Genomic DNA, 23,839 nt, shown 5'->3' on the forward strand with positions numbered 1-23,839 from the left:
ACAGTATGAAAAGGCAAAAAGATATCACACTGAAAGATGAACTCCCCAGGTCCAAAAGTGCCCAAGATGCTACTGGAGAAGAGCAGAGAAATAGCTCCAGAAGGAATGAAGAGGCTGAGCCAAAGTGAAAACAATGCTCAGTTCTGGATGGGTCTGGTGGTGGAAGTCAAGTCCGATGCTGTAAAGAACAACATTGCATAGGAACCTGGAATGTTAGGTCCATGAATCAAGGCAAATTGGAAGTGGTCAAAAGGAAATGGCAAGAGTGAAGATAGACATTTTAGCCATCAGTGAACTAAAATGGACTGGAATGGGCGAGTTTAATTCAGATGATCACTATATCTACTACTGTGGGCAAGAGTCCCTTAAAAGAAATGGAGTAGCCCTCAAAGTCAACAAGAGTTTGAAATGCAGTACTTGGCGACAATCTCAAAAATGACAGAATGATCTCTGTTCATTTCCAAAGCAAACCATTCAATGTCACAGTAACCCAAGTCTATGGTCCAACCATTAATGCCAAAGAAGCTGAACAGTTCTATGAAGACATATAAGACCTTCTAGAACTTCTACAAGATCTTCTAGAACTAACACCAAAAAAAGATGTCCTTTTCATCATAGGGAACTAGAATGCAAAAGTAGGAAGTCAAGAAACACCTGGAGTAACAGGCAAGTTTGGCCTTGGAGTACAAAATGAAGTGGGGCAAAGGCTAACAGAGTTTTGCCAAAAGAACACACCAGTCATAGCAAACACACTGGTCATAGCAAACACACTCTTCCAACAACACAAGAGATGGCTCTATACATGGACGTCACCAGATGGTCAATACTGAAATCAGACTGATTATATTCTTTGCAGTTGAACATGGAGATCAGCAAAAACAAGACCGGGAGCTGACTATAGCTCAGATCATGAACTCTTTATTGCAAAATTCAGACTTAAATTGAAGAAAGTAGGGAAAACTACTAGATCATTCAGGTATGACCTAAATCAAATCCCTCAGATTATATAGTGGAAGTGACAAATAGATTAGATCTGATAGAGTGCCTGAAGAACTATGGACAGAGGTTCATAACATTGTACAGATGGTGGTGATCAAAACCGTCCCCAAGAAAAAGAAATGAAAAAAGGCACAATGGTTGTCTGAGGAGGCCTTAAAAATAGCTAAGAAGAGAAGCTAAAGGCAAAGGAGAAAAAGAAAGATATACTCATTTGGATGCAGAGTTCCAAAGAATACCAAGGAGTGATAAGAAAGCCTTCCTAAGTGAACAATACACAGAATCCACAGAACTATACAAAAAAGATCTTCATGACCCAGATAACTATGATGGTGTGATCATTCACCTAGAGCCAGACATCCTGGAGTGTAAAGTCAAGTAGGCCTTAAGAAGCATCACAACGAACAAAGCTAGTGGAGTTGATGGAATTCCAGCTGAGCTATTTCAGGTCCTAAGATGATGCTGTTAAAGTGCTGCACTCAATATGCCAGCAAATTGGGAAAACTCATCAGTGGCCACAGGACTGGAAAAAGTCAGTTTTCATTCTAAACCCAAAGAAAGGCAATGCCAGAGATTATTCAAACTACCCACAATTGCACTCATTTCACATGCTAGCAAAGTAACCCTTAGAATTCTCCATGCTAGGTACACGAGCCAAGAACTTCCAAGTGTTCAAGCTGGATTTAGAAAAGGCAGAGGAACCAGAGATCAAATGGTCAACATCCAATGGATCATAGAAGCAGCAAAAGAATTCCAAAGATCTATATCTGCTTCATTGGCTAAGCCAAAAAGACTTTGACTGTGTGGATCACAACAAACTGTGGAAAATTCTTAAAGAGATGGGAATACCATTCTCTGGTATTCCCACCTTACCTGCCTCCTGAGAAATCTGTATGCAGGTCAAGAAGTATCAGTTAGAATCAGACATGGAACAACAGACTGATTGAAAATTGGCAAAGTACTACATCAAGGCTGTATATTGTCACCCTATTTAACTTATATGCAGAGTACATTATGTGAAATGCCAGGGTGGATGAAGCACAAGTTGGAATCAAGATTGCCAGGAGAAATATCAATAACCTCAGATATGCAAATGATACCATCCTTAAGGCAGCGAAGAGGAACTAAAGAGCCTCTTGATGAAGGTGAAAGAGTGAAAAAGCTGGCTTAAAATTCAACATTCAAAAACCTAAGATCACGGGTTGGGAAGATCCCCTGAAGGAGGGCATGGCAACCCACTCCAGTACTCTTGCCTGGATAATCCCATGGACAGAGGGGCCTGGTGGGCTATGGTCCATAGGTCGCAAAAAGTAGGACATGACTGAAGCAGCTGAGCACAGCCCAAGATCATGGCATCCAGTCCCATCACTTCATGGCAAACAGGTGGGTAAGCAAAGGAAATAGTGACAAGACTTTTTCTTGGGCTCCAAAATCACCGCAGATGGTGACTGCAGTCATGAAATTAAGACACTTGCTTTTTGGAAGAAAAGTTGTGACCAATCCAGACAGCATATTAAAAAGCAGAGACATTCCTTTGCCGACAAAGGTCTGTCTAGTCAAAGCTATGGCTTTTCCAGTGGTCAAGTATGGATGTGAGAGTTGGACTGTAAAGGCTCAGCACCAAAGAATTGATGCTTTTGAACTGCGGTGTTGGAGAGGATTCTTAAGAGTCCCTTGGACTGCAAGGAGATCCAACCAGTCCATCCTAAAGGAAATCAACTCTGAATATTCATTGGAAGGACTGATGCTGAAGCTGAATCTCCAATAGTGGCCACCTGATGTGAACAACTGACCGGAAAAGACCCTGATGCTGGGAAAGATTGAAGGTAGAAGGGGACAACAGAGGACGAGATAGTTGGATGATATCACCGACTCAATGAACATGAGTTTGAGCAAGTTCTGGGAGATGGTGAAGGACAGAGAAGCCTGGCATGCTGCAGCCCATGGGGTCGCAAAAAGTCGGACATGAATAAGTGACTGAACGAGGCTGAAAGGCAAGATCACTGCAGAAGGGAAACTCAGAAGTGACACACGTCCGTATCAACAGATTTGGCTAATCTGTTATATAGGAGGATTGGTTAAAGAGGGTACATGACTTGTATACTTAGCTATTAAAGGCTGTATTTGAACACAAATCACAAAGCAGGTGCTTTTCTGTCACCAGCTAAGTGAAGGTGAAAATTATCTTAGCATTTTGTCAACAGTTCATTGCCAAAGTCTCCCTTACAAAGAATACCTTGAAGAGTTCTGTAACCTTGCTAAGGATATACCAACAAATTTTACTAACAGGATGTTCATGTTATCCACATTTTCAAAAAATTACAAACCCTAAAACCAATCCTGTTTTCTTGCACTCTGATGTAACTAGGCCAGTCTATGATATTCTCAGGTCTCCTTCGAATAAAAATGAACCTACTATTTAAACTCTCATGGATTAGAAGCAAATTACCCTCCCAATAACCACTGTTAAACTAAGTGGGGAAAAAAACATTTTATTTTACCCAGAAAAACCCTTTCTCCCAGGAAATTCCTTGTTCATATCAAGTGCTACTAGCTTAAAGGATGAGAATGTGACCAAGGTAAAGATAGTAACAAATTTGATGTCCAAGGACATATATCCTCAAGTCTTTGCACATTTACATTTTTAATAGGGTCAAATTTAAGAGCAACTCTTATCCAATACAATATTCTACACAGAAGTATTTATTATCTGCACTTTCCAGCAAATGGTTACTTAAAATTCAGTTCTAGGCTTCCGGCTCAAGATGGCAGACAAGGATGTACGTGCATCTCCTTCTGCAAGAGCATCAAAATCACAACTAGTTGTTGACCAACCACTGACAGGAGGATGCTGGAACCCACCAAAAAGATACCCCACATCAAAAACAAAGAAGCCACAGCAAGGCGGTAGGAGGGGCACAATCACGATAGAATTCCATACCCGCCAGGTGGTGACCCACAAACTGGAGAACAGTAATACTGAATTAGTTTTCCCACTGTTGTGAAGGTTCTGGACCACACCTCAGACTTTCCAGGCTGGGGGTCCAACAAAAGGACTGAGAATCCCCAGGAAATCTGGCCTTGAAGGCCAGCGGGATTTGATTATAGGATTTCCACAGGACTGGGGAAAACAGACTGCAATCTTGGAGGACACAAACAAAACGTTGCATGCACCAAGACCCAGAGAAAAGGAGCAGCGACCCAAAAGGAGAGCTGAACCAAAACTACCTTTCAAGTGTTGGGAGGGTGTCCTGGGGAGATGTGAGTCAGCAAGGGCTCACCACAGGAACAGGGGCACTGGCAGCAGCAGTCCAGGAAGTTACCCCTTGGCATAAGGCCTCTTGGAGGTCGCCATTCATCCAAAGAGCCCTAACAGGGAGCAAGTCCAACCCCACCCATCAGCCAATAACTGTATTAAGGCGTTCCTGAGCAAGAAGGCCCTGCCCACCACAAGACCAGTTTTCCCACGCCAGTCCCTCTCATCAGGAAGCTTGCTTAAGCCTCTTAGCCTCCTCCAGCGGGCAGACAGAAGCAAGAACCACAGTTTCACAAGAACTAGAACAAAGCCACATTATTGAAAGTTACTCAGCATGAAAAAGCACAAAGTTATATCCCAGAGGAAGGGACAAGATAAAACCCTAGAAAAACCACTAAAGTGGACAGGCAACCTTCCAAAAAAAAAAATTAAGAATAATGATACTGAAGATGACCCAGGATCTTGAGAAAACAATGGAGAAGATGCAAAAATCATTTACCAAGGACCAAAAAGAATTAAAGAACAAACAGATGAATAATATGCTAGAAGGAATCAATAGCAGAATAACTGAGGCAGAAGAACAGATAAATGACCTGGAGGGCAGAATGGTGAAAATCACTGACATACAACAGAATACAGGAAAAAAGAATGAAAAAGAATGAAGACAGCCTAAGAGACCTCTGGCACATTAAATGCACCAACATTTCCATTACAGGGGTCCCAGAAGGAGAGAAAGTACCTGAGAAAATATAGTAACTGAAAACTTCCCAAACAAGGGAAAGGGAATAATCAACCGAGTCCAGGAAGCACAGAGTCCCAGGCAGGATAAACCCGAGGAGAAGCACACCAACACCAAGACGTAGTAATCAAATGGACAAAACTTAATGACAGAGATAAACTATTAAAAACAAGGGAAAACAACAAATAACATACAATGGAACTCCCATCAGGTTATCAGCTGATTTCTCAACAGACACTCTACAAGTCAAAAGGGAATGGCAAGATATATTTATCAAGTAATGAAAGGGTAGAACCTACAACCAAGAATACTTCTACCTGGCAAGACTCTCATTCAGATTTGACGGAGCTTTCCAGGCAAGCAAAAGTTAAGAGAATTCAGAACCACCAAACCAGCTTTATAACAAATGCTAAAGGAACTCCTCTAGGCAGCAAACAAAACAAAACAAAACAAGACTTACAGAAAATAAACCCCAAACAATTAAGAAATTGGTGATTGAATCATATATATCAATAATTACCTTAAATGTAAACAGACTAAACACATGAACCAACGCGACTGGCTGGCTCTGGCTGGCTGGCTGAAAACACATGTATGCACTTTCATTTATCTCATCACTTTGACTCCCTCAAACTGTATGTAATTATTTTATATTGTTAATCAGGTTACCATTATGGCTTACAATTGTAATTATCTTTTACTTTTTGTCTGGCTATTGATTGTGAAACTGATAAACATCTTTTATTATGGTGATTATGTAACTATTATTCTCTAATACATTGTATCACCAAAACTCCATTTAACAGAAAAACCTGTAATCCCTTTTTAAAATCCAGGTGCATATCAGAATTATCCTGTAATTTTAGGCTCACTGTATAGCACAGGAAACTATAGTCAATGTAACAACCTACAATGGAAAATAACTCCAAAAATAATATATGTGTATATGTACAACTGAATCAACTTGCTGTGCACCTGAAACATTAACTCAATTCTATTTCAATAAAATATACTTCAAGGAAAAAAATTCAGTTCCTCAGTCATTCTAGCCAACTTCAAAAGTAGTCAAAAGCACACACGGGGCTAGTGGCTCTCTTAATGGGATGTGCATGTAAAATACTGGATAGCACAGCTTAAGTTAATACAGTATTACATCCCACTTGAGGATCTTCACTATCTTTTTAAGCTGACATCTTACATTTATATTCAAACATTTTATGCAATTAGTCAAATGCTTGAAGAGACCATTTAAAATGACTTAAATCAGCTTTGCACAGTGGCAGTATCGTAGCCAATGAGGTTTATCCGAGGCGCGATTATTGCTAATTGAAAAAAAAAAAAAAAATGACTTAAATCTTTCTAGCTCTGGTATCCACTACTATATCAACAGGCAAAATTACAAAAGTCTGTGCTGCTGCTGTTAAGTCGCTTCAGTCGTGTCCGACTCAGCAACCCCATGGACTGCAGTCTACCAGGCTCCTCCATCCATAGGATTTTCCAGGCAAAAGTACTGGAATGGAGTCGGGTGCCATTGCCTTCTCCACAAGTCTGTAGCTAATGTATAAACCAACTGTCCAGATCTTTAGTGTAACACTCATTTTAAATTCTTTACATGCTTAGTTAAGCCTCTGATTTTCTAGCTCATTGAGCCATTCCACTTCACTCTCTTGAGTTTCCTGCCCTGATGGCTCAGTTCAGGACAACACTATGCTAATACTAAGTCTTCAAGGTCAAAGTTCTCAGATTTTAATGAGTATCTTCATCAATGGGGAACACGGTTGTGATTCAGTTTCTAATTCAGATTTGGGGTAGAGACTTGAGGTTCATCATTTCTCACAAACCCCCAGGTAAGGTCACTAAGCCCTATGGTATCAATCCATGGATTTGGATCTGGAAGCAGGAAGGTTTTAAAGGAGATATTGCCCCATTCTTCTTCATTAAATAAAAACACATTATGTAAAATATACACAATCAAGAGAGACTAAAATAATTTTTAAAAATTTATTAACAAAATATTTACAACAAGAACAGTTCAATTACTGTTTGCTTTTAAAAATTTCACTTCTACATAACAGATCCATATTATATAAAACATTTACCAAGTGTAAATATACAAGAATCCCACCTGTGTGTAACCTGTGGTCCATTTGTGCTATCTCCCATCTGCAAGAGAAATCTAAAACATTATTTAAATTAAGTATTTACACATTTTTGTGTTGTCATTTGTAATTGCACCACCACCACTAAATGGTTCACAAGAATGGAATAATGCTAGAAACACAAACTTGCAAAAAAAAGTGCATTTCAGGCAACCTTAGCTATTGGCTTTTTTTAGACAGGTATCCACAGTCCATATGGACTTTTCTTCTTATCTATTTTTGGGGATCCTGAAGAATTCTCTTCAGCAGTAGCTTTAACTGATTTCTGAAGCATAGGCTTTGCTACAGAATTCTGAAAAAGAACAAATTCTTAAGTCAGCTTCCCAAACACATACATTATATATTTAAAATATCATTTTAAAGAATACATTAAATAAAAGACACCAACCAAGTGCAAAGCCATGGACCTCACTTGCAACTTGATTCCATCAAACTGTAAAGCCAAGACACTAGTGGGGGAAATTAGATACGTGCAAGGCATACTGCAAAAGGGAGATACTAAGATAGTTTTGAAATTTTATTAAGCCTTTAGCTAATTATTCTAATCACAGGATACTCTGAGATTTTATTTTAAAATATTGCAACAATCAAAAAGGACAAAGGGAACAGTTAAAAGGGGAAAACACTGAAACTGAGAATGTGCATATTAGAGTAGGAACCTACTGGTCACTTGTGAGGACCACACAAAAAAAGTATTAAAAATTCTATTTAGTGGCTTAGTAGGCCTCATATTATCAGAAGTAAGCTAACAAAAATAAAGCCCCCTAACAGAAATACATTCCAAGTCTAGCTTTTGAGTGATCAATGCTTAGATATACCTACGTTAGAGCTAAAAGCGATGCTTTTTTGCTGATAAGACTTTTCACTGGCATTTTTTATTCCATCTTCTGTTAACTTGTCCGATAGCTAGACAGATAAAAGAAAGTAAATTTTAGAAGTCATACCCTTGTAGGTATAAAAAGCAGTCTAATTGTATTAGAAATTTACTTGTAGAGACACAAATCAAGTTTGATCTAACCAGTCAAACTAAAATAACATAGTACTTTTGTTAAATTTTTCCCATAACAAAATTGATTCAATGATTTAAGACACTATTCTCCATAAAGCAGTATTGTATGTATCTCTCTGATATTAATTCAAGTAACTGTGAAAAATCATACCAAAAAATACCTAGCTTCAAAAGAACTAAGACATTTGCCCATCCAGTTGGGTACCTAAGCACCTGAAAAATCCACTCTTCTTTGTTCACCACTAATGCTTAGGCAAACCCACATCTGGGTCTACATGATAGGAGATAACCCATCCTTCCTATGTTAACTGAATGTATCAATCCCTAATTATCTTAAACCTTTAAAGCTATGCATTTTATGCTGCACATTTCTGGAGAATTATAATAAACTTATCTGCAAATGAAGCAGGCCTCTTCTTCTGTAATCTCTCAAAATATCTGGAATATATTGCATATATTATGAAAGGGACATCTGTATCAGACGCCCCACCATTACAAAGTACACTTTCATTTAAAAATTGTCTTTAGTATCTTATCCAAATAGTGCTTGTCCCAAATTCTAGCATGCATCGGAATCTACCAACAAAAAACTAAACTTTCGGTGTGTCCACATAGACTTCAAATTAGTTTAACCTCTGATGCTTTTGCGCATGTATCAATTACCAACAGACTTTCTTCATCAATGTCTGGAGACCACATTCATGATTTCTATAAGACAGAAATAAAGCAGATAAACTATACTGTATGTTGAGTACAGAATCTGTGGGAACATAACCCTGCAAATGAAAATTACAGATACTCTGTAAAAAACTAGCTAGAAAAACTTGGTAACTACACAGAAATCACCAAAGTACCAGCTACAATTATGGAAGTAATCAGGATTATGTCAACTGAAAATAAAGGTCATTAGTCTCCCACTTTCATGGGAAAGACCCTATCTAATATTGTCAGGTCTGTTATTTTAAATTATATCTAGCTAGCCATTCCAAGAAACAGTCTAGGGTAAATGAAATAAAAATGGATAATCAGCTCTTTCTGGTAAGTAGTCTTCTGAAGATCTTATTTATTTTAATACTAAGTTTAAAGATGAAGTTTGAAGATTACTAGTTTTAAAATAAACTTAAAATACTTACCTCAGACTTTGCACCATTATTCAGTACAGCTGTTTCCTGGTTTCTTTCTTTAGAAACAGGAACACTTCTGAGACTAGCTGGCAAGTCAAAGTTGGCTGTTCCTAATGCTTTTGCTGCATTGGCTTTGGCTATTTCTAACAACTCCATTCGATCTACAAAAGGAAACACAAAATGTTCATTTATCCGATAGCATTTCTCCAAAAAAACTCAAAATCACAAACTGTTTTTACACTAGTAATATAAAGATATTTAAACAGTATCTCCACGTATAAAATATACTTCTATTTATGGAAAGAGAATTCTACCTCTTTTGTTTAGCAAAGTATGCATCCCTCAATAATCAAAGCTTGGTCAATAAATCAGTAGCATTTTGAGAGCTGGTCCACCCAGAACTGCCCTCCACCGACCCATTTAACACGCACGGTGTTAAGCCCTTAGAGGGTAAAAAAAAGTTGTCCATTTTAAAACTGGGTGCCAACCATACCGGAGCTTTAACTATTAACCCGCTGGGGTCCTTCCTCTTTCCCCGAAGGCCTCTCCAACGACTCACCTTTCTCGCTCAAACGAAAGGGGGTTGGGCTCCGCGACCTGCTCCGGGATCGCCCCCTCCAGCTTCTGCGCTCCTCGGGGTAGACTGTGCGGCCGAAGCCGTAGTAGCGGCGGCCTCGCGCGATGGCGTAGGCCCTCCGGTAATACAAGCGGCCGCGGGAGCGGCTGCGAGACCGGTAGGACCTCCGGGTGGAGCCTGAGTGCCTCTCCCGGTACCGGCGGCTGCGGGAACGCGAGTGGCTCCGCGAGTAGGAGCGCGAGTAGCGCCGGTACCTCCTCTGATGGCGCCTTCGGGAGCGAGACCTGGAGCGGCTCCTCCGCCCGGGCGGGCTGCGGCTCCGGGACCACGACCGGCTCGAGGCGCTGGAACGGGACGGAGAGCGGCTCCCGGAGGCCGACGATGGTCGGCTGCACGGGCCCGACCGCAAGGACGAGGGCGAGGCCTTGGGCGGCGAACTCGGCCACAGGTCGTTCACGTAGCTGGACATCTCGGCCGGCAGCTAACCTTTCTACGAATACCCCTTCCCAAAAACTCAGTTCCTAAAAACAAACGAGGAAAAAAAACAAAAGTTAAGTTCCGGAAGTGAGTCCCGAAGGCGGTCCCGGGTCAAGGAGAAAACTAGCATCCTGGCTTCCAGGCAGTGGCGCCGCCTGCGGCCAGCCTTCCCGCCCTGCCACCTTCCTTCCCCCACCCGCGGGGCTCACAGAGGACAGAGGCCCGGGTATACACACGTCTTGAGGTACTCGCGGGGGCACCCCGTCACCAGAAGACCCACCACAGGCCGTCGACGCCTCACTCAATAAGAGAAAGGCCCAACGCACGCCTTCCTGCAGAAGCTAAGGACGAAGAGGTTTTCACTATTCTTCCCCAAACGAAGACTCACAAACTCCACGTCCGACGGGCTGACACGATTTGAACAGAGCGACAGCAGACGCATCTAAAACACCAGGAGCTGGCGCTCGGCGCGTGCGCAAAGACGTTGCGTGATGGGCGTGGCTCTTCTCGTCCAACTGCCGCTCTTCTCTCTGCCCGTCCAGCCCCACCCTCCGCCTCGCCCATTGGCCTCTGAGATGCGCTTGCGCGCCCAAGCAAGGAAGGCGGGCGCGGACACGCATTCGCTCCATCCGGGTATCAGCCTCTGGCTGTTTGCGTTTTCGGCTGTAAGTGGGGGGGAAATGAGGCAGCAACGCGCGGGTTACACTAGTTGCTGGGGCTTTATGCCCGGCCAATGTTGACTGGGGCGTGGTCTCCTCTTCTGGGAAGCTGCAGGCTCGGGGTGTGCCTCCCGGGACCCTTATTGGCCACTTCCTCCTGACCAGTGTCCGGAAGGTGGGCCGCCCTCTTGAGACGTCACAGAAAGCGTGTCATTGCGTGCTTTATATTAGAAAATGTGTCTTGGCTAGAAAAAGTAAGAAAGGTAAAGACAGAATGCAGAGACACTCATCAGTTTAGTTCAGTCGCTCAGTCGTGTCCGACTCTTTGCGACCCCATGAATCGCATAGCTGACCTTTAATTTACTGAAGGTTCAGAATGACGTCTGAGATTATTCCAATTATTATTTTGGTGCTACAAATTAAACACTGATGACTTTTATTTCCAAGGATGTATAAGTAGGATACATGTTAGACATCAGTTCAGTTCAGTCGCTTAGTCGTGTCTGACTTGTAACCCCATGGATTGCAGCACACCAGGCGTCCCTGTCCATCACCAACTCCTGAAGTCCACTCAAACTCATTTCCATTGAGTCGGGGATGCCACCCAGCCATCTCATCATCTGTCGTCCCCTTCTCCACCCACCTTCAATCTTGCCCAGTATCAGGGTCTTTTCCAATGAGTCAACTCTTGCATCAGGTGGCCAAAGTATTGGAGCTTCAGCTTCAGCATATTCAGGACTGATCTCCTTTAGGGGGTGGACTGGTTGGGTCTCCTTGCAGTCCAAGGGACTCTCAAGAGTCTTCTCCAACACCGCAGTTCAAAAGCATCAATTCTTTGGCTCTCCGCTTTCTTTATAGTCCAACTCTCGCATACATACATGACTACTAGAAAAACATAGCTTTGATGAGACGGACCTTTGTTGGCAAAGGAATGTCTCTGCTTTTTACTATGCTGTATAGGTTACTCATAGCTTTCCTTTCAAGGAGTAAGCGTCTTTTCATTTCATGGCTGCAGTCACCATTTGCGGTGATTTTGGAGCCCCAGAAAATAAGTCAGCCACTGTTTCCCATCTATTTGCCATGAAGTGATGGGACCAGATGCCACGATCTTAGTTTTCTGAATGTTGAGCTTTAAGCAAACTTTTTCACTCTCCTCTTTCACTTTCATCAAGAGGCTCTTTAGTTCTTCTTCACTTTCTGCCATAAGGGTGGTGTCATCTGCATATCTGAGGTTATTGATGTTTCTCCTGGCAATCTTGATTCCAGCTTGCGCTTCATCCAGTTCAGCATTTCTCATGATGTACTCTGCATATAAGTTAATTAAGTAGGGTGACAATATACAGCCTTGACATACTCCTTTCCCGATTTGGAACCAGTCTGTTGTTCCATGTCCAGTTCTAACTGTTGCTTCCTGACCTGCATACAGATTTCTCAAGAGGCAGGTTAGGTGGTCTGGTATTCCCATCTCTTTAAGAATTTTCCACAGTTTATTGTGACCCATAGTCAAAGGCTTTAGCATAGTCAATGAAGCAGAAATAGATGTTTTTCTGGAACTCTTGCTTTTTCGATGATCCAACGGATGTTGGCAATTTGATCTCTGGTGCCTCTGCCTTTTTGAAAACCAGCTTGAACATGTGGAAGTTCATGTGGAAAAAACCTGGCTTGGAGAATTTTGAGCATTACTTTACTAGCGCGTGAGATGAGTACAGTTGTGTGGTAGTTTGAGCATTCTTTGGCATTGGCTTTCTTTGGGATGGAATGAAAAGTGACCTTTTCCAGTCCTGTGGCCACTGCTGAGTTTTCCAAATTTGTTGGCATATTGAGTGTAACAGACTGACCCAGACCTGCCTGTGAGTGTCCAGGATTCTACAGTGGAGGCGTGGGTCGGCGATGGCCTCCTGCAGGGTTGGGGGGTACTGAGTGTGGAAGTACATACTCGGGATGTTTTGAAGGAGGTCACCATTTTCTTCATTACCTCCACCATAGTTTGACCCCACGTAAATAGGGAGGGAACACAGCTCTACTCATCAGTGGAAAATTGGATTAAAGATTTACTGAGCACAGCCCCGCCCATCAGAACAAGACCCAGTTTCCCCTTCAGTCAGTCTCTCCCATCAGAAAGCTTCCATAAGCCTCTTATCCTTCTCCATCAGAGGGCAGACAGACTGAAAACCACAATCACAGAAAACTAACCAATCTAATCACATGGACCACAGCCTTGTCTAGCTCAGTGAAACTATGAGCCACGCTGTGTAGGGCCACCCAAGATGGACAGGTCATAGTGGAGAGTTCTGACAAAATGTGGTCCACTGGAGAAGGGAATGGCAAATCACTTCAGTATTCTTGCCTTGAGAACCCCATGAACAGTATGAAAAGGCAAAAAGGACACTGAAAGATGAACTCCCCAGGTTGGTAGGTGCCCAATATGCTACTGGAGATCAGTGGAGAAATAACTCCAGAAAGAATGAAGAGACAGAGCCAAAGCAAAAACGACACCCATTTGTGGATATGACTGGTGATGGAAGCAAGGTATGATGCTGAAAAGAGCAATATTACATAAGAACCTGGAATGTTGGGTCCATGAATCAAAGCAAATTGGAAGTGATGAAACAGGAGATAGCAAGAGTGAACGTCGACATTTTAGGAATCAGCAAACTAAAATGAACTGGAATGGGTGACTTTAACTCAGATGACCATTTTAGATGTACTAATTGTTATTAATAAGGACTTCCCTGTAGCTCAAGTGGTAAAGAAGCTGCCTGCAATGGGAGACCAGGGTTCAGTCCCTGGGTCAGGGAGATCCTGTGGAGAAGGGAATGGCAATCCATTCCAGTATTCTTGCCTGGAGAATTCCATGGACAGGGAAGCCTGGCGGTCTACAGTTCACTGAGTCACAGAGTCGGATACGACTGAGACACACACACACATTGTTAATAAACATGACAGATGCCTTAAAATAAGTTTTCATCCAGTGAATTTACCACTTCTGTAAGGAGAAGTATTAATAGTTCTCTTAGCTGCTTTGCAAGTCAAAGGTGAAATTTTTACAAAGGCCACTCTTTTTGGAGGGAAGATGCAAAATCACATCCTGGATTATATAGGGTAGCCCAATCTAATCAGAGGAGAGATTCAAAGCAAGAGAAAAATTCCACTCTTCATTGCTGCTTCTGAAATGTTTGGAACATCTGCAAGGACTCAGAGAGATCTGTGGGAACTAAGGATGGCTCCCTGCTGACAGCACCAAGGAAATAGAGCTCTTAGTCCTACAATCTCAGAACTGAATTCCTCCAATACCTGACTGAGCAAGATGTTGGCGATTTGCCCCAGGTCTCCTGAAAGAATGCACTGGCAGCCCTGCTAACACCTTGACTTTAGATCAGTGACCCATCTCACAGAACTGTTAATAAACTGGGGTTGGTTAAGACACTATTAAGACTTTATTTTTTTGGACTCCAAAAATCACTGCAGATGGTGACTGCAGCCATGAAATTAAGAGACATTTGCTCCTTGGAAGAAAAACTGTGATTACCTAAGCAGAATATTAAAAAGCAGACATTACTTTGCCAACAGAGGTCTATATAGTCAAAGCTATGTTTTTTCCAGTAGTCATGTATGGATGTGACAGTTGGACCATAATGAAGTCTGAGCACTGAAGAATTGATGCTTTTGAACTGTGGTGTTGGAGAAGACTCTTGACAAGAGTCCCTTGTTGTGCAAGGAGATCAAACCAGTCCATCCTAAAGGAAATCAGTCCTGAATATTCATTGGAAGGACTGTTGCTGAAGCTCCAATGCTTTGACCACCTGATGCAAAGAGCCAACTCATTAGAAAAGACCCTGTTGCTGGGAAAGAATGAAGGCAGGAGGAAAAGAGGACAACAAGATGAGACGGTTGGATGGCATTGCTGACTCAATGGAATGAGTTTGAGCAAGCTCCAGGAGATGGTGAAGGACAGGGAAACCTGGCGTGCTGCAGTCCATGGGGTCACAAAGAGTAGGGCTGAGTGACTGAACAGCAACAACAAGAAGACACTTTGTGGCAGTTTGTTACTGAAGCAGTAGAAAATGAGTACATTCACTAAAGTTTTATAACTTTTATCCATGCACATCTTACACTTACCTTGCTAAGTGTATTCTAAGATATTTTGATGATATTTGTGGGTCCTGAATAGGATCCTTTTTGTTAAGTGTTCAGTTTGCTTTATGTGTTTGAAAGGTACACAACAGCTAGCTGAGTTAGGTGAATAACACCTAGGTCAGTTTTTTTACCCAGCATTAATGATTTTTTTCATTTAATAGGTAAATTCAACCTATTTACATTTATCAGAGTAACTGCATTATTGACCTTATCTCTTCCATTTGGGGCCTATTGTTTATTTTACTTTGCCTTTTTCACTTTTTCCTATTTATTTTGCCAACCTGATCAAGTCTCTCTTCCTCACACTGTTCATGTAAAGGTTCTGCAATGTTTCATCATACCATTAATGATTTAATAGTTATCTTTTTCTCCCTGTGAAAGATATTTAAACCCCATCTCTCCTTCCATAAATATTTATAAAATGTTTATTATATTAGATGCTATTGGATATGTTCAGAAAAATTGAGTACCAAAATTAAATTTTTTTATTAATTTTAATAACAGCTAATTTTGTAACAAGCAAGGAAATCCAAAGATCTATAATGTAAAAGCTAATAACACATTTCCTGTAAGTATGGAATTCTATAAAAGAGGGTCCTAGTCTTTTCTCCATAAATTAGAAAAAATGTTAACATATTCAAACTGTCTCAAATACAATATGCTATTTTTTGTGAATATGGTCTCTTTTAAACAAACTGATTTGAAATTTGCTTTTATAATCAGTATCCTTTAAGATAAACCATATAGATCTAATTTATTTCTAATCAGCTATCTAATACTCCATAGTCTAGAAGGACCAGAAATTAATCTATGCCTTATTCATGGACATTCATGTTGTATCCAGTTTTTCCACCACTAAAAACTATGCCTTGGACCCAAAGTCAGATTCCAAAAATGTCAGAGCAGTTGCAGAGCAGAGCTCCTCCACTGAATCCTAATAATGGCTTCAAGGTCAACAGAGCCATGTCCAGGATACAACCTAATTGCAATGAAAACCTAGCACTACTCAAAGAATTACTTCCAAAATACCTGAGGTAGTAGCTCAGCAGGTAGGCTTAGCTCTCTCAGACAGAGACAGGATAAGACGAGCTTGCAACCATGGATCTCATCTAGAGGGTGAGAATTGTAAAGAGGAAAAAGGAGCTCTCAGTAATCCTGACACAGAAGACATACTCATTTATCTTAGAAATGAGATGAGACATCTCTGTTATTAGAGCTGCTTTAGAACCATTATCTATAGTCAAGGCAGTTAACACAAAGATCAATAAACTCCAGTCTGATGTGACATTCCTGTCTTCCAGGATCTCCCAAAGAACTCCTGCCATTGGTTCATACATTACCCCATGTGAGCTCTCTGTTAATTGCCAGTGATTACTGAGCTGCATATAACTAGGCTGTTATTCCCACTATTCCTCCCAGTGACTGTTTCTTGAATTGGTAATTCTGGCATGGAAATACCAGTCTTCAGGGCTATTTAGGAGACACCCTTTGATGTAGCAACTTAACACTTCTGTTGCCTCCCGTGAGAATGTTACCTGCGGTATCACCATGGACACTGACCACCATGGCCCTATTGTAGCCACCATCAAGAGGTGTTAGGAAGTCTCCTGTACATGTTATTTGGCTTTGAGGTTAGGGCCAGAAAAAGCAAGCAAATAGCACACAGATACAGTGTCATTCCCTATAACCCAGAAAGTTATCATTCCTGGTGGTGTCATTACAAGATAAGGACTGACCTGTGCCTCTGCCTAACTAAGAATGTGGCATTTGTGTCCATGCCTAATGGCCACCTCTATTGCTTCTTTGAGGGCTGTTCGGCTATGCACAGAAGAGAACTCTTCAGGGCACACTTCTGCTCAGCAGAGTGTTGTTCCTGAATCAGATGAGCTGTCTCGGCCATACCCACCTGAACATCAGGGGAACCATAGCTAATCCATGTCTGTGGACTACGTTACAAGGCCTGCACAAAGAATCTGACTTCAGTAAAGGCACGGTCAGGGGCAGTGTAGTAACGAGAATGCCAACAGGTCAAGAATAGAAAAAGGAGAAATACTGCACAAGGCTACTATATAGATACTGTAAGAGATTTCCTTTTCACACATTACAGGTCTTGCAATCTAGTCTGTGTCCTCAAGGACTCCCTCAAGTCCTTCACAGCCTTTATTGACCATACTCAACAATAACATAATCACAGATATTGTCTCACAAGGCCCAGCACTAGTCTTGCCCTATGTAAAATGATCTATTCTATCCTCAGCCTAACAACAGGTAACCTTCATTTCAAGGTACAAAGCAGTGCAACTGTGATGTTTTACCAACAGAACCAGATTTTATACAGCAAATTGCCTCCATATAGGCAAAAGACCACACATCAGCCAATTGGGCCAACTATGCTCAGAGAAGTTAGGACTGGCCACTGCCCCATATTCAACAACCATTTCACGAAACCCTATTAATGAATAAGTCTTTACTGGGAGACTTCCACTGGGACCTTATAGCAAGCTTTCATGTGCTAGATACTTTGTATTATGCAACTGGACCTAAATCTGAATTCTCTGGAATCTTCTGTGCATCTCATGATGAGTCTACCTACTTGAATATTTCTTCACGACACACTAGATTACTTTCACTTCCTTTCCTCAACCCACCAGCTTGGCTTTGTAGGATAGTATGCATTACAATGCTTGCAACTTCATTAGGAGCCAGGGTCACACTTTGAGCCACTTTAAGTACTGGTACTTTTAATGTTATATGATAAAGTCTCAAAAGTGGGATTTCTGGATTAAAAATTCTGTGTAATTTAATATATCGTCATTCTGTGTGATTTAATATATTGCTGTATAGTTTTCCAAAAAGCGACAATGTCTGAAAGAAACCCTTTCTGATCCCCCAGACCTATTAATTTTCCCCATTATAGGCTTATCCTGTTTTCCTGTGCCTCATATTTGTAGCACTTCTCACAATTGTAATAAAATTTTAATTCATTTTGTAATGTGTCATTTTCCTGCTAGAATATAAACTACATAAGTACAGGCTTGTTTCCACTATATCCCAATATTCCAGACACCATATTGCACATGGAAAGCACTCAGTTGATGTTTACTGAATAAACAAATGAAACAGCCTCTCAAATAAATCTTGAAGGGCAGGCAGAGGGAAAGGAGAGTAAGTATGTATTTGTTCTTTTATGTATGTATATATGTATGCTTTGGCCACGCTGCAGCTGTGGGATCTTAGTTCCCCAACTGGACCGAACCCAGGCCCATGGCAATGAAAGCACAACGTCCTAACCACTGGACCACTAGGGAATTCCCAGGAAAGGAAGGGAGTTTTTCTTTTTTTTTGCTGTGCCACATGGCATGCAGGATCCTGGTTTCCCTAGTTCCCCAAGTTTCAACCAGGGTTTGAAAACACGCACGCACACACACACACACACACACACACACACACACACACACACACACACACACCCAGTATGGGGTCTTAACCACTGGACTGCCAGGAAGTACCAGGAACATTTTATTTTTTTATCTTTTTACCAGGAACATTTTAGACATGAACAAAGTTCTTAGCAAAATGTTGGAAACAGAATTGCCCATTTTGTAATCTGGGGACAGAAAATAAACCAGCATGTCTAGAGCAGAGGGTTTGTGGTGGGGAATTCTGGAAGATAAAGCTGGAGATGTGGATTTAGGGTACATTATGGGGAATCATGAATGTGAAAATTGTCAAGCAATAGGGGCCTAGTTTGTCAGAAACCGGTAGATTGAGGAGGGTCAGAAGATATTAAAGATCTGAAGAGGAAGAAGAAGGTCCAATGTAATCTTTTACGTTGAAATGACTAGATAGAGTAGGACAGCTAGGTATTACTTGAAATTAGTGAACATGAGTTCAAAAGGAGACCAGTTCGTATTTATTACTTTTTTTCTCCAACATCTGATCTCTTACCATAGAGGTTTTCAGTATTTAAATGAATGAAAAATAAAGTGAGTTAATATTGAATTTATGTTGCATGCCCAAAGAGAAATGCTTTATGCCAGAATTTTTTGGGGGGGCGGAGGGCCATGCCTGGAGGCATGTGGGATCTTAGTTCCCTGACCAGGAATTGAACCCGGCCTCAGCAATGAATGTGACAACTCCTAAACACTGGATGGCCAAGGAATTCCCAAGGCAGATATACTTTTATTTGAACCATTTATTTTAGAGAACTAGGTCCTATGGAGCACTGCATAAAATTAGCATGGATAATGAGAGAATATTATGAAATTTATAAAATAAAAAGCTCAAACATTAATAAGTTTAATAAACTATATAAAGTGTTTCTGGTAGAACTTCTACTGTTTCTTTTTTAGCAGTAAATATGTTCTCATAAAGACTGCTTGTCACATCCACAATTATGTGCTTCATGAAAATTTAGCTAGGGTACACTACTAGTCTCAAGACTTTTATACTTCCCTTTTTGAAGTCTATTTGGTGTTTCGGCAGAATTATCAACCCTATAAGCCTGGCAGTGCTTGTGATCAGACTGAGACCGAGGGCAGAACCCTGTAGCCGCTTGATTGCAGGACACGGGTATCGATATTGTGTGGCAGAGTTTAAATGCTCCTCTGTAAGCTGATGCCCTAGCTCTGTGCTTTGGCTGCAAATGCATCCCAGCGTTACATTTTTCTTTTCTATTGCTCTGTTTGTCTCATTTTGTTTAGAAAGATGGTCAAAATAAACTCCATTCCTTAATAAAAGCATAAAAAATTTAGTCACTGAATATGGCTGTATGTAGGTTATTACTGTGGGGAAACTTGGTTTGGCCAAAGTATTGTTTCTGTGAAAAACTCTGACAGACCAAGGTCTTTAATGTTTCCATAACACTTAAAAAAAAATCAAAATGAATGAGCTACCCAGTTACCAAGATTTCACTTATATTAATGTAGTTGCACATATGAAATTTGAGTGTAAATTTATTTTTCCAAGATTTTTAAATGATGAACATTATTTGAATGAAAGAGAACCAATCTATTGATTGTTTACAACTGATAATACAATTTTATTGTATGGATTTTTTTCAGTACATAAAACAATATGAAGCCACCCACAAAACATGGTGGGAGTGTCTTCCTCACTACCCTTCACTTTCTAAGATGATACTACTCATAGTGATTGAAATCAGACTGGGTGGCTTAAACCACAGAAATGTATTTGTTCACAGTTCTGGAAGGTGGGCGTCCAAGATCATGGTGCGAGCTGGATTGGTTTTGTGAGACATCTCTTCCTAGCTTGCAGATTGTTGCCTTCTCACTGTGTATTCACATGACTTTTTCTCTGCACATCTGTCTCCTCCTCTTTTTAGTAATGACATCAGTCCTATTAGAGTCCCACTGTCATGACCTCACTCAACCTTAATAATTTCCCTAGAAGCTCTGTTTCCAAATATAGTCATAATGGGGGTTAAGGCTACACAGGGGGTGGGCATAGAGACAACAATTCAGTGCATAACAATAGTTATTAACAAACATTATAAAATTTTAATGGATTAGATATCAGTGGACTTCCCCTGGTTACAGTGGTTAAGAGTCCGCCTGCGAATGCAGGGGACATGAGTTCAACTCCTGGTCCAGGAAGATTCCACATGCCCATGGGGCAACTAAGCATGTGAGCCACAGGTACTGAGCCAGAGTGCTCTAGAGTCTGCACACAGCAACGAAGAGTAGCCTCTGCTCGCCACAACTAGAGAAAGCCCTTGCAGAGAAATGAAGATGCAGTGCAGCCAAAAATAAATAAATAAAATCATATATATTAAAAGATATCTAGGAGTTCAGGAGTCCCAGAATGTGAACCCACCTTACCTAACCTTAACTAACCCACCTTACCTAACATTTAACTTCCTTGTAAAAAAAAAAAAGTATTTTATTCAGTAATTAATTTAACCAATGTTTATTGAGTGCTAACTTTGAGCCTAAGATACAGCAATAAACAAACTGTACTATGTGCTTGACCTCATGAAGTTTGTTTTCTAATAGTAGAGACAGACAATAAACATATCAAGATGTAGTTCTAATGAGATGGATAAAACTGGAGCCCATTATACAGAGTGAAGTAAGCCAGAAAGATAAAGACCAATACAGCATACTAATGCATATATATGGAATTTAAAAAGATGGTAACGATAACCCTATATGCAAAACAGAAAAAGAGACACAGAAGTACTTTGGGACTCTGTGGGAGAAAGTGAGGGTGGTATGTTCTGAGAGAATAGCACTGAAACAAGTATACTATCAAGGGTGAAACAGACCACCAGCCCAGGTTGGATGCATGAGACAAGTGCTCGGGGCTGGTGCACTGGGAAGACCCAGAGAGCTGGGATGGGGAGGGAGGCGGTAGGGGGGATCGGGGTGGGGAACACATGTAAGTCCATGGCTGATTCATGTCAATGTATGGCAAAAACCACTACAATATTGTAAAGTAATTCGCCTCCAACTAATAAAAATAAATGGGGGGAAAAAAGATGTAGAATGTAATGTCAGGTAGTGATACATATTTTGAATTTAAAAAAAAAAGCAAAGGAAGAAGTGGACAACGTGTGTGTGTAGGGGGGCTGCTATGCAAAACAGGGTAGCAGTAAAGGCCTCTCTTAAGGGGCATCATCTGAGCAGAGACTAGAAGGAGCGGAGGAGTGAGCCTGTGGCTGTGCAGAGGAGGGACATCCTAGGTAAAAGACAGGCCCAAAGGTTCTAGGGCAGCAGGGCAGTGTGTTTCAGGGTGTGCGAGGAAACCAGTGTAATGGAGTAGAACGAGCTGGGAGTGAGTGATAAGTGATAAGAGCATGAAGGATCTCAGAGCATTCTACTCTACAAGAGAAGAAGCCACTGAAGCCTACAGAGAACAGAAGAAATAGAAACTGATTTATATTTTAAAGCCTCTCTGGCTGCTGTATGGAGAAAAATGAGGGAGTGGAGACCCAATATGGAGCAGAGAGACAACTGGCCCAATGCTGGGCTGAATGAATCACTAGCTGGAATCAAGATTGCCGGGAGAAATAACAACAGCCTCAGACATACAGATGATACCACTCTAATGGCAGAAAGCGAAGAGAAACTAAAGAGCCTCTTGATGAGAGTGAAGTGAAAGTCACCTCAGTCATGTCCCAACTCTTTGTGACTCCATGGACTACACAGTCCACAGATTTCTCCAGGCTAGAATACCGGAGTGGATAGCTGTTTGCTTCTCCAGGGGATCTTCCCAACCCAGGGATCGAACCCAGGTCTCCCACATTGCAGGCAGATTCTTTACCAGCTGAGCCACCAGGGAAGCCTGGAGAGAGTGAAAGAGGAGAACAAAAAAGCTGGTTTGAAACTCAACATCAAAAAAACAAGGATCATGGCAACCAGTCCCATCCCAGATGAGTAGAAAGTGGAAGCAGTGACAGATTTTCTTTCGGGGGGAACTTCTTTTCTTTTCTTGGGCTTGCGGACAATAACTTTAGCCATGAGGTTAAAAGATGTTTGTTCCTTGGAAGGAAAGACATGACAAACCTAGATAGCATATTAAAAAGTAGACACACCACTTTGCCAACAGATATCCGAATAGTCGAATAGTCAAAGCTATAGTTTTTCCAGTAGTCATATATGGATATAAGAGTTGGACCATAAAGAAGGCTGAGTGCCGAAGAATTGATGCTTTTCAATTGTGGTGCTGGAGAAAACTCTTGAAAGTCTCTTGGACTGCAAGGAGAACAAGCCAGGCAATCTTAAATCAACCCTGAATATTTATTGGAAAGACTGATGCTGAAGCTCCAGTACTTTGACTAGCTGATGCAAAGAGCTGACTCCTTGGAAAAGACCCTGATGCTGGGAAAGACTGAAGGCAAAAAGAGAAGGGGACAGCAGAGGATGAGATGGTTAGGTAGCATCACTGATTTAATGGGCATGAATTTTGAGCAAACCCTGAGAGATAGCAGAGGACAGAAGAGCCTGGAGGGCTGCAGTCCATGGGGTTGCAGAGAGTCAGACATGACTGAGTGACTGAGAACACAAGCATGCTGCTGTATATATTTTACTGCAATAAAAAAAAAAAAGATGTTTGCCATTTTTGCTTCAATTTTTTTTTACTGTTCACAAAGTTTAGAACTAGATGATATGCTCATAGTATTATAGGTTACAGAGCTGATATCTGAGCCTAGATCTGACTCCAAAGCCCATACCTTAACCACCCTGATTTACTATCCCTGCATTAGAGTCCCTGGGACCCTTCCTCCTCTTGCATTTCACACATTCCAAGGTCTTATCTCCCTCAGAGAGCTCTTGAGATTACTAGCTCGCATTCATTCATTCAACAAATAACCACTGAGCTTTTCCTAGGTACCAGGAACTATGAAAATACCTTTTCCATACTCATGTAAGTCTCATCACAGCCCACAGTGAAAGGGATAGTGCTTAGACCTGAGAAAACTGCAGCCTGGAGAGGTTACATCACATGTTCAGTAGCACAGGCCTAGTTGGTAACCAAGGCAGGCACTAAATTCAGGTACGCCTGGCTCTGGAGACAAAGCTTTTCATGACCTCTTGTTCATTGGAGACAAGAGTGTTGTTTTTCTTATTTCTGGCATTGTGTTTACCATGAGGGAAACGTCACACCCACACTGTTAGTAGCTTGAGTCATCCTTATTCTCTGTCTACACCTGACAGATTCCTCTGGTTAAGGTTTCTCCTGTTT

The 23,839-nt window shown here is 41.4% G+C and overlaps 1 protein-coding gene and 1 pseudogene across 6 annotated transcripts; one reads left to right on the forward strand and one right to left on the reverse strand.

Moving 5' to 3' along the window:
• The first annotated feature begins 6,256 nt into the window (after positions 1–6,256).
• Positions 6,257–6,382, forward strand: LOC136165567 (U4 spliceosomal RNA; annotated as a pseudogene).
• A 596-nt stretch (positions 6,383–6,978) lies between these two features.
• On the reverse strand, positions 6,979–10,808 carry RSRP1 (arginine and serine rich protein 1). 6 transcript variants are annotated; one of them, XR_010662399.1, is made up of 6 exons: positions 10,618–10,785; positions 9,843–10,381; positions 9,293–9,444; positions 8,823–8,867; positions 7,973–8,597; positions 7,378–7,442 (listed from the first exon to the last, which is right to left on the reverse strand). XR_010662399.1 is itself a non-coding variant. In XM_065930081.1 (5 exons), exons 2-5 carry the CDS (start codon positions 10,327–10,329, stop codon positions 7,323–7,325), a joined length of 843 nt encoding a protein of 280 aa, XP_065786153.1. In that variant the 5' UTR covers positions 10,330–10,381; positions 10,726–10,808; the 3' UTR covers positions 6,979–7,322. The 6 variants fall into 6 exon arrangements, 3 of the variants coding, with proteins under 3 accessions (XP_065786153.1, XP_065786152.1, XP_065786151.1); XR_010662398.1 differs by having other exon boundaries at positions 8,793–8,867; XM_065930081.1 differs by lacking the exon at positions 8,823–8,867 and having other exon boundaries at positions 6,979–7,442; positions 7,973–8,056; positions 10,726–10,808.
• Between the last annotated feature and the right edge of the window lie 13,031 nt (positions 10,809–23,839).

The sequence above is a fragment of the Muntiacus reevesi genome, chromosome 3 (genome assembly GCF_963930625.1).
Source record: "Muntiacus reevesi chromosome 3, mMunRee1.1, whole genome shotgun sequence".
In the NCBI taxonomy this organism is placed as follows: Eukaryota; Metazoa; Chordata; class Mammalia; order Artiodactyla; family Cervidae; genus Muntiacus; species Muntiacus reevesi.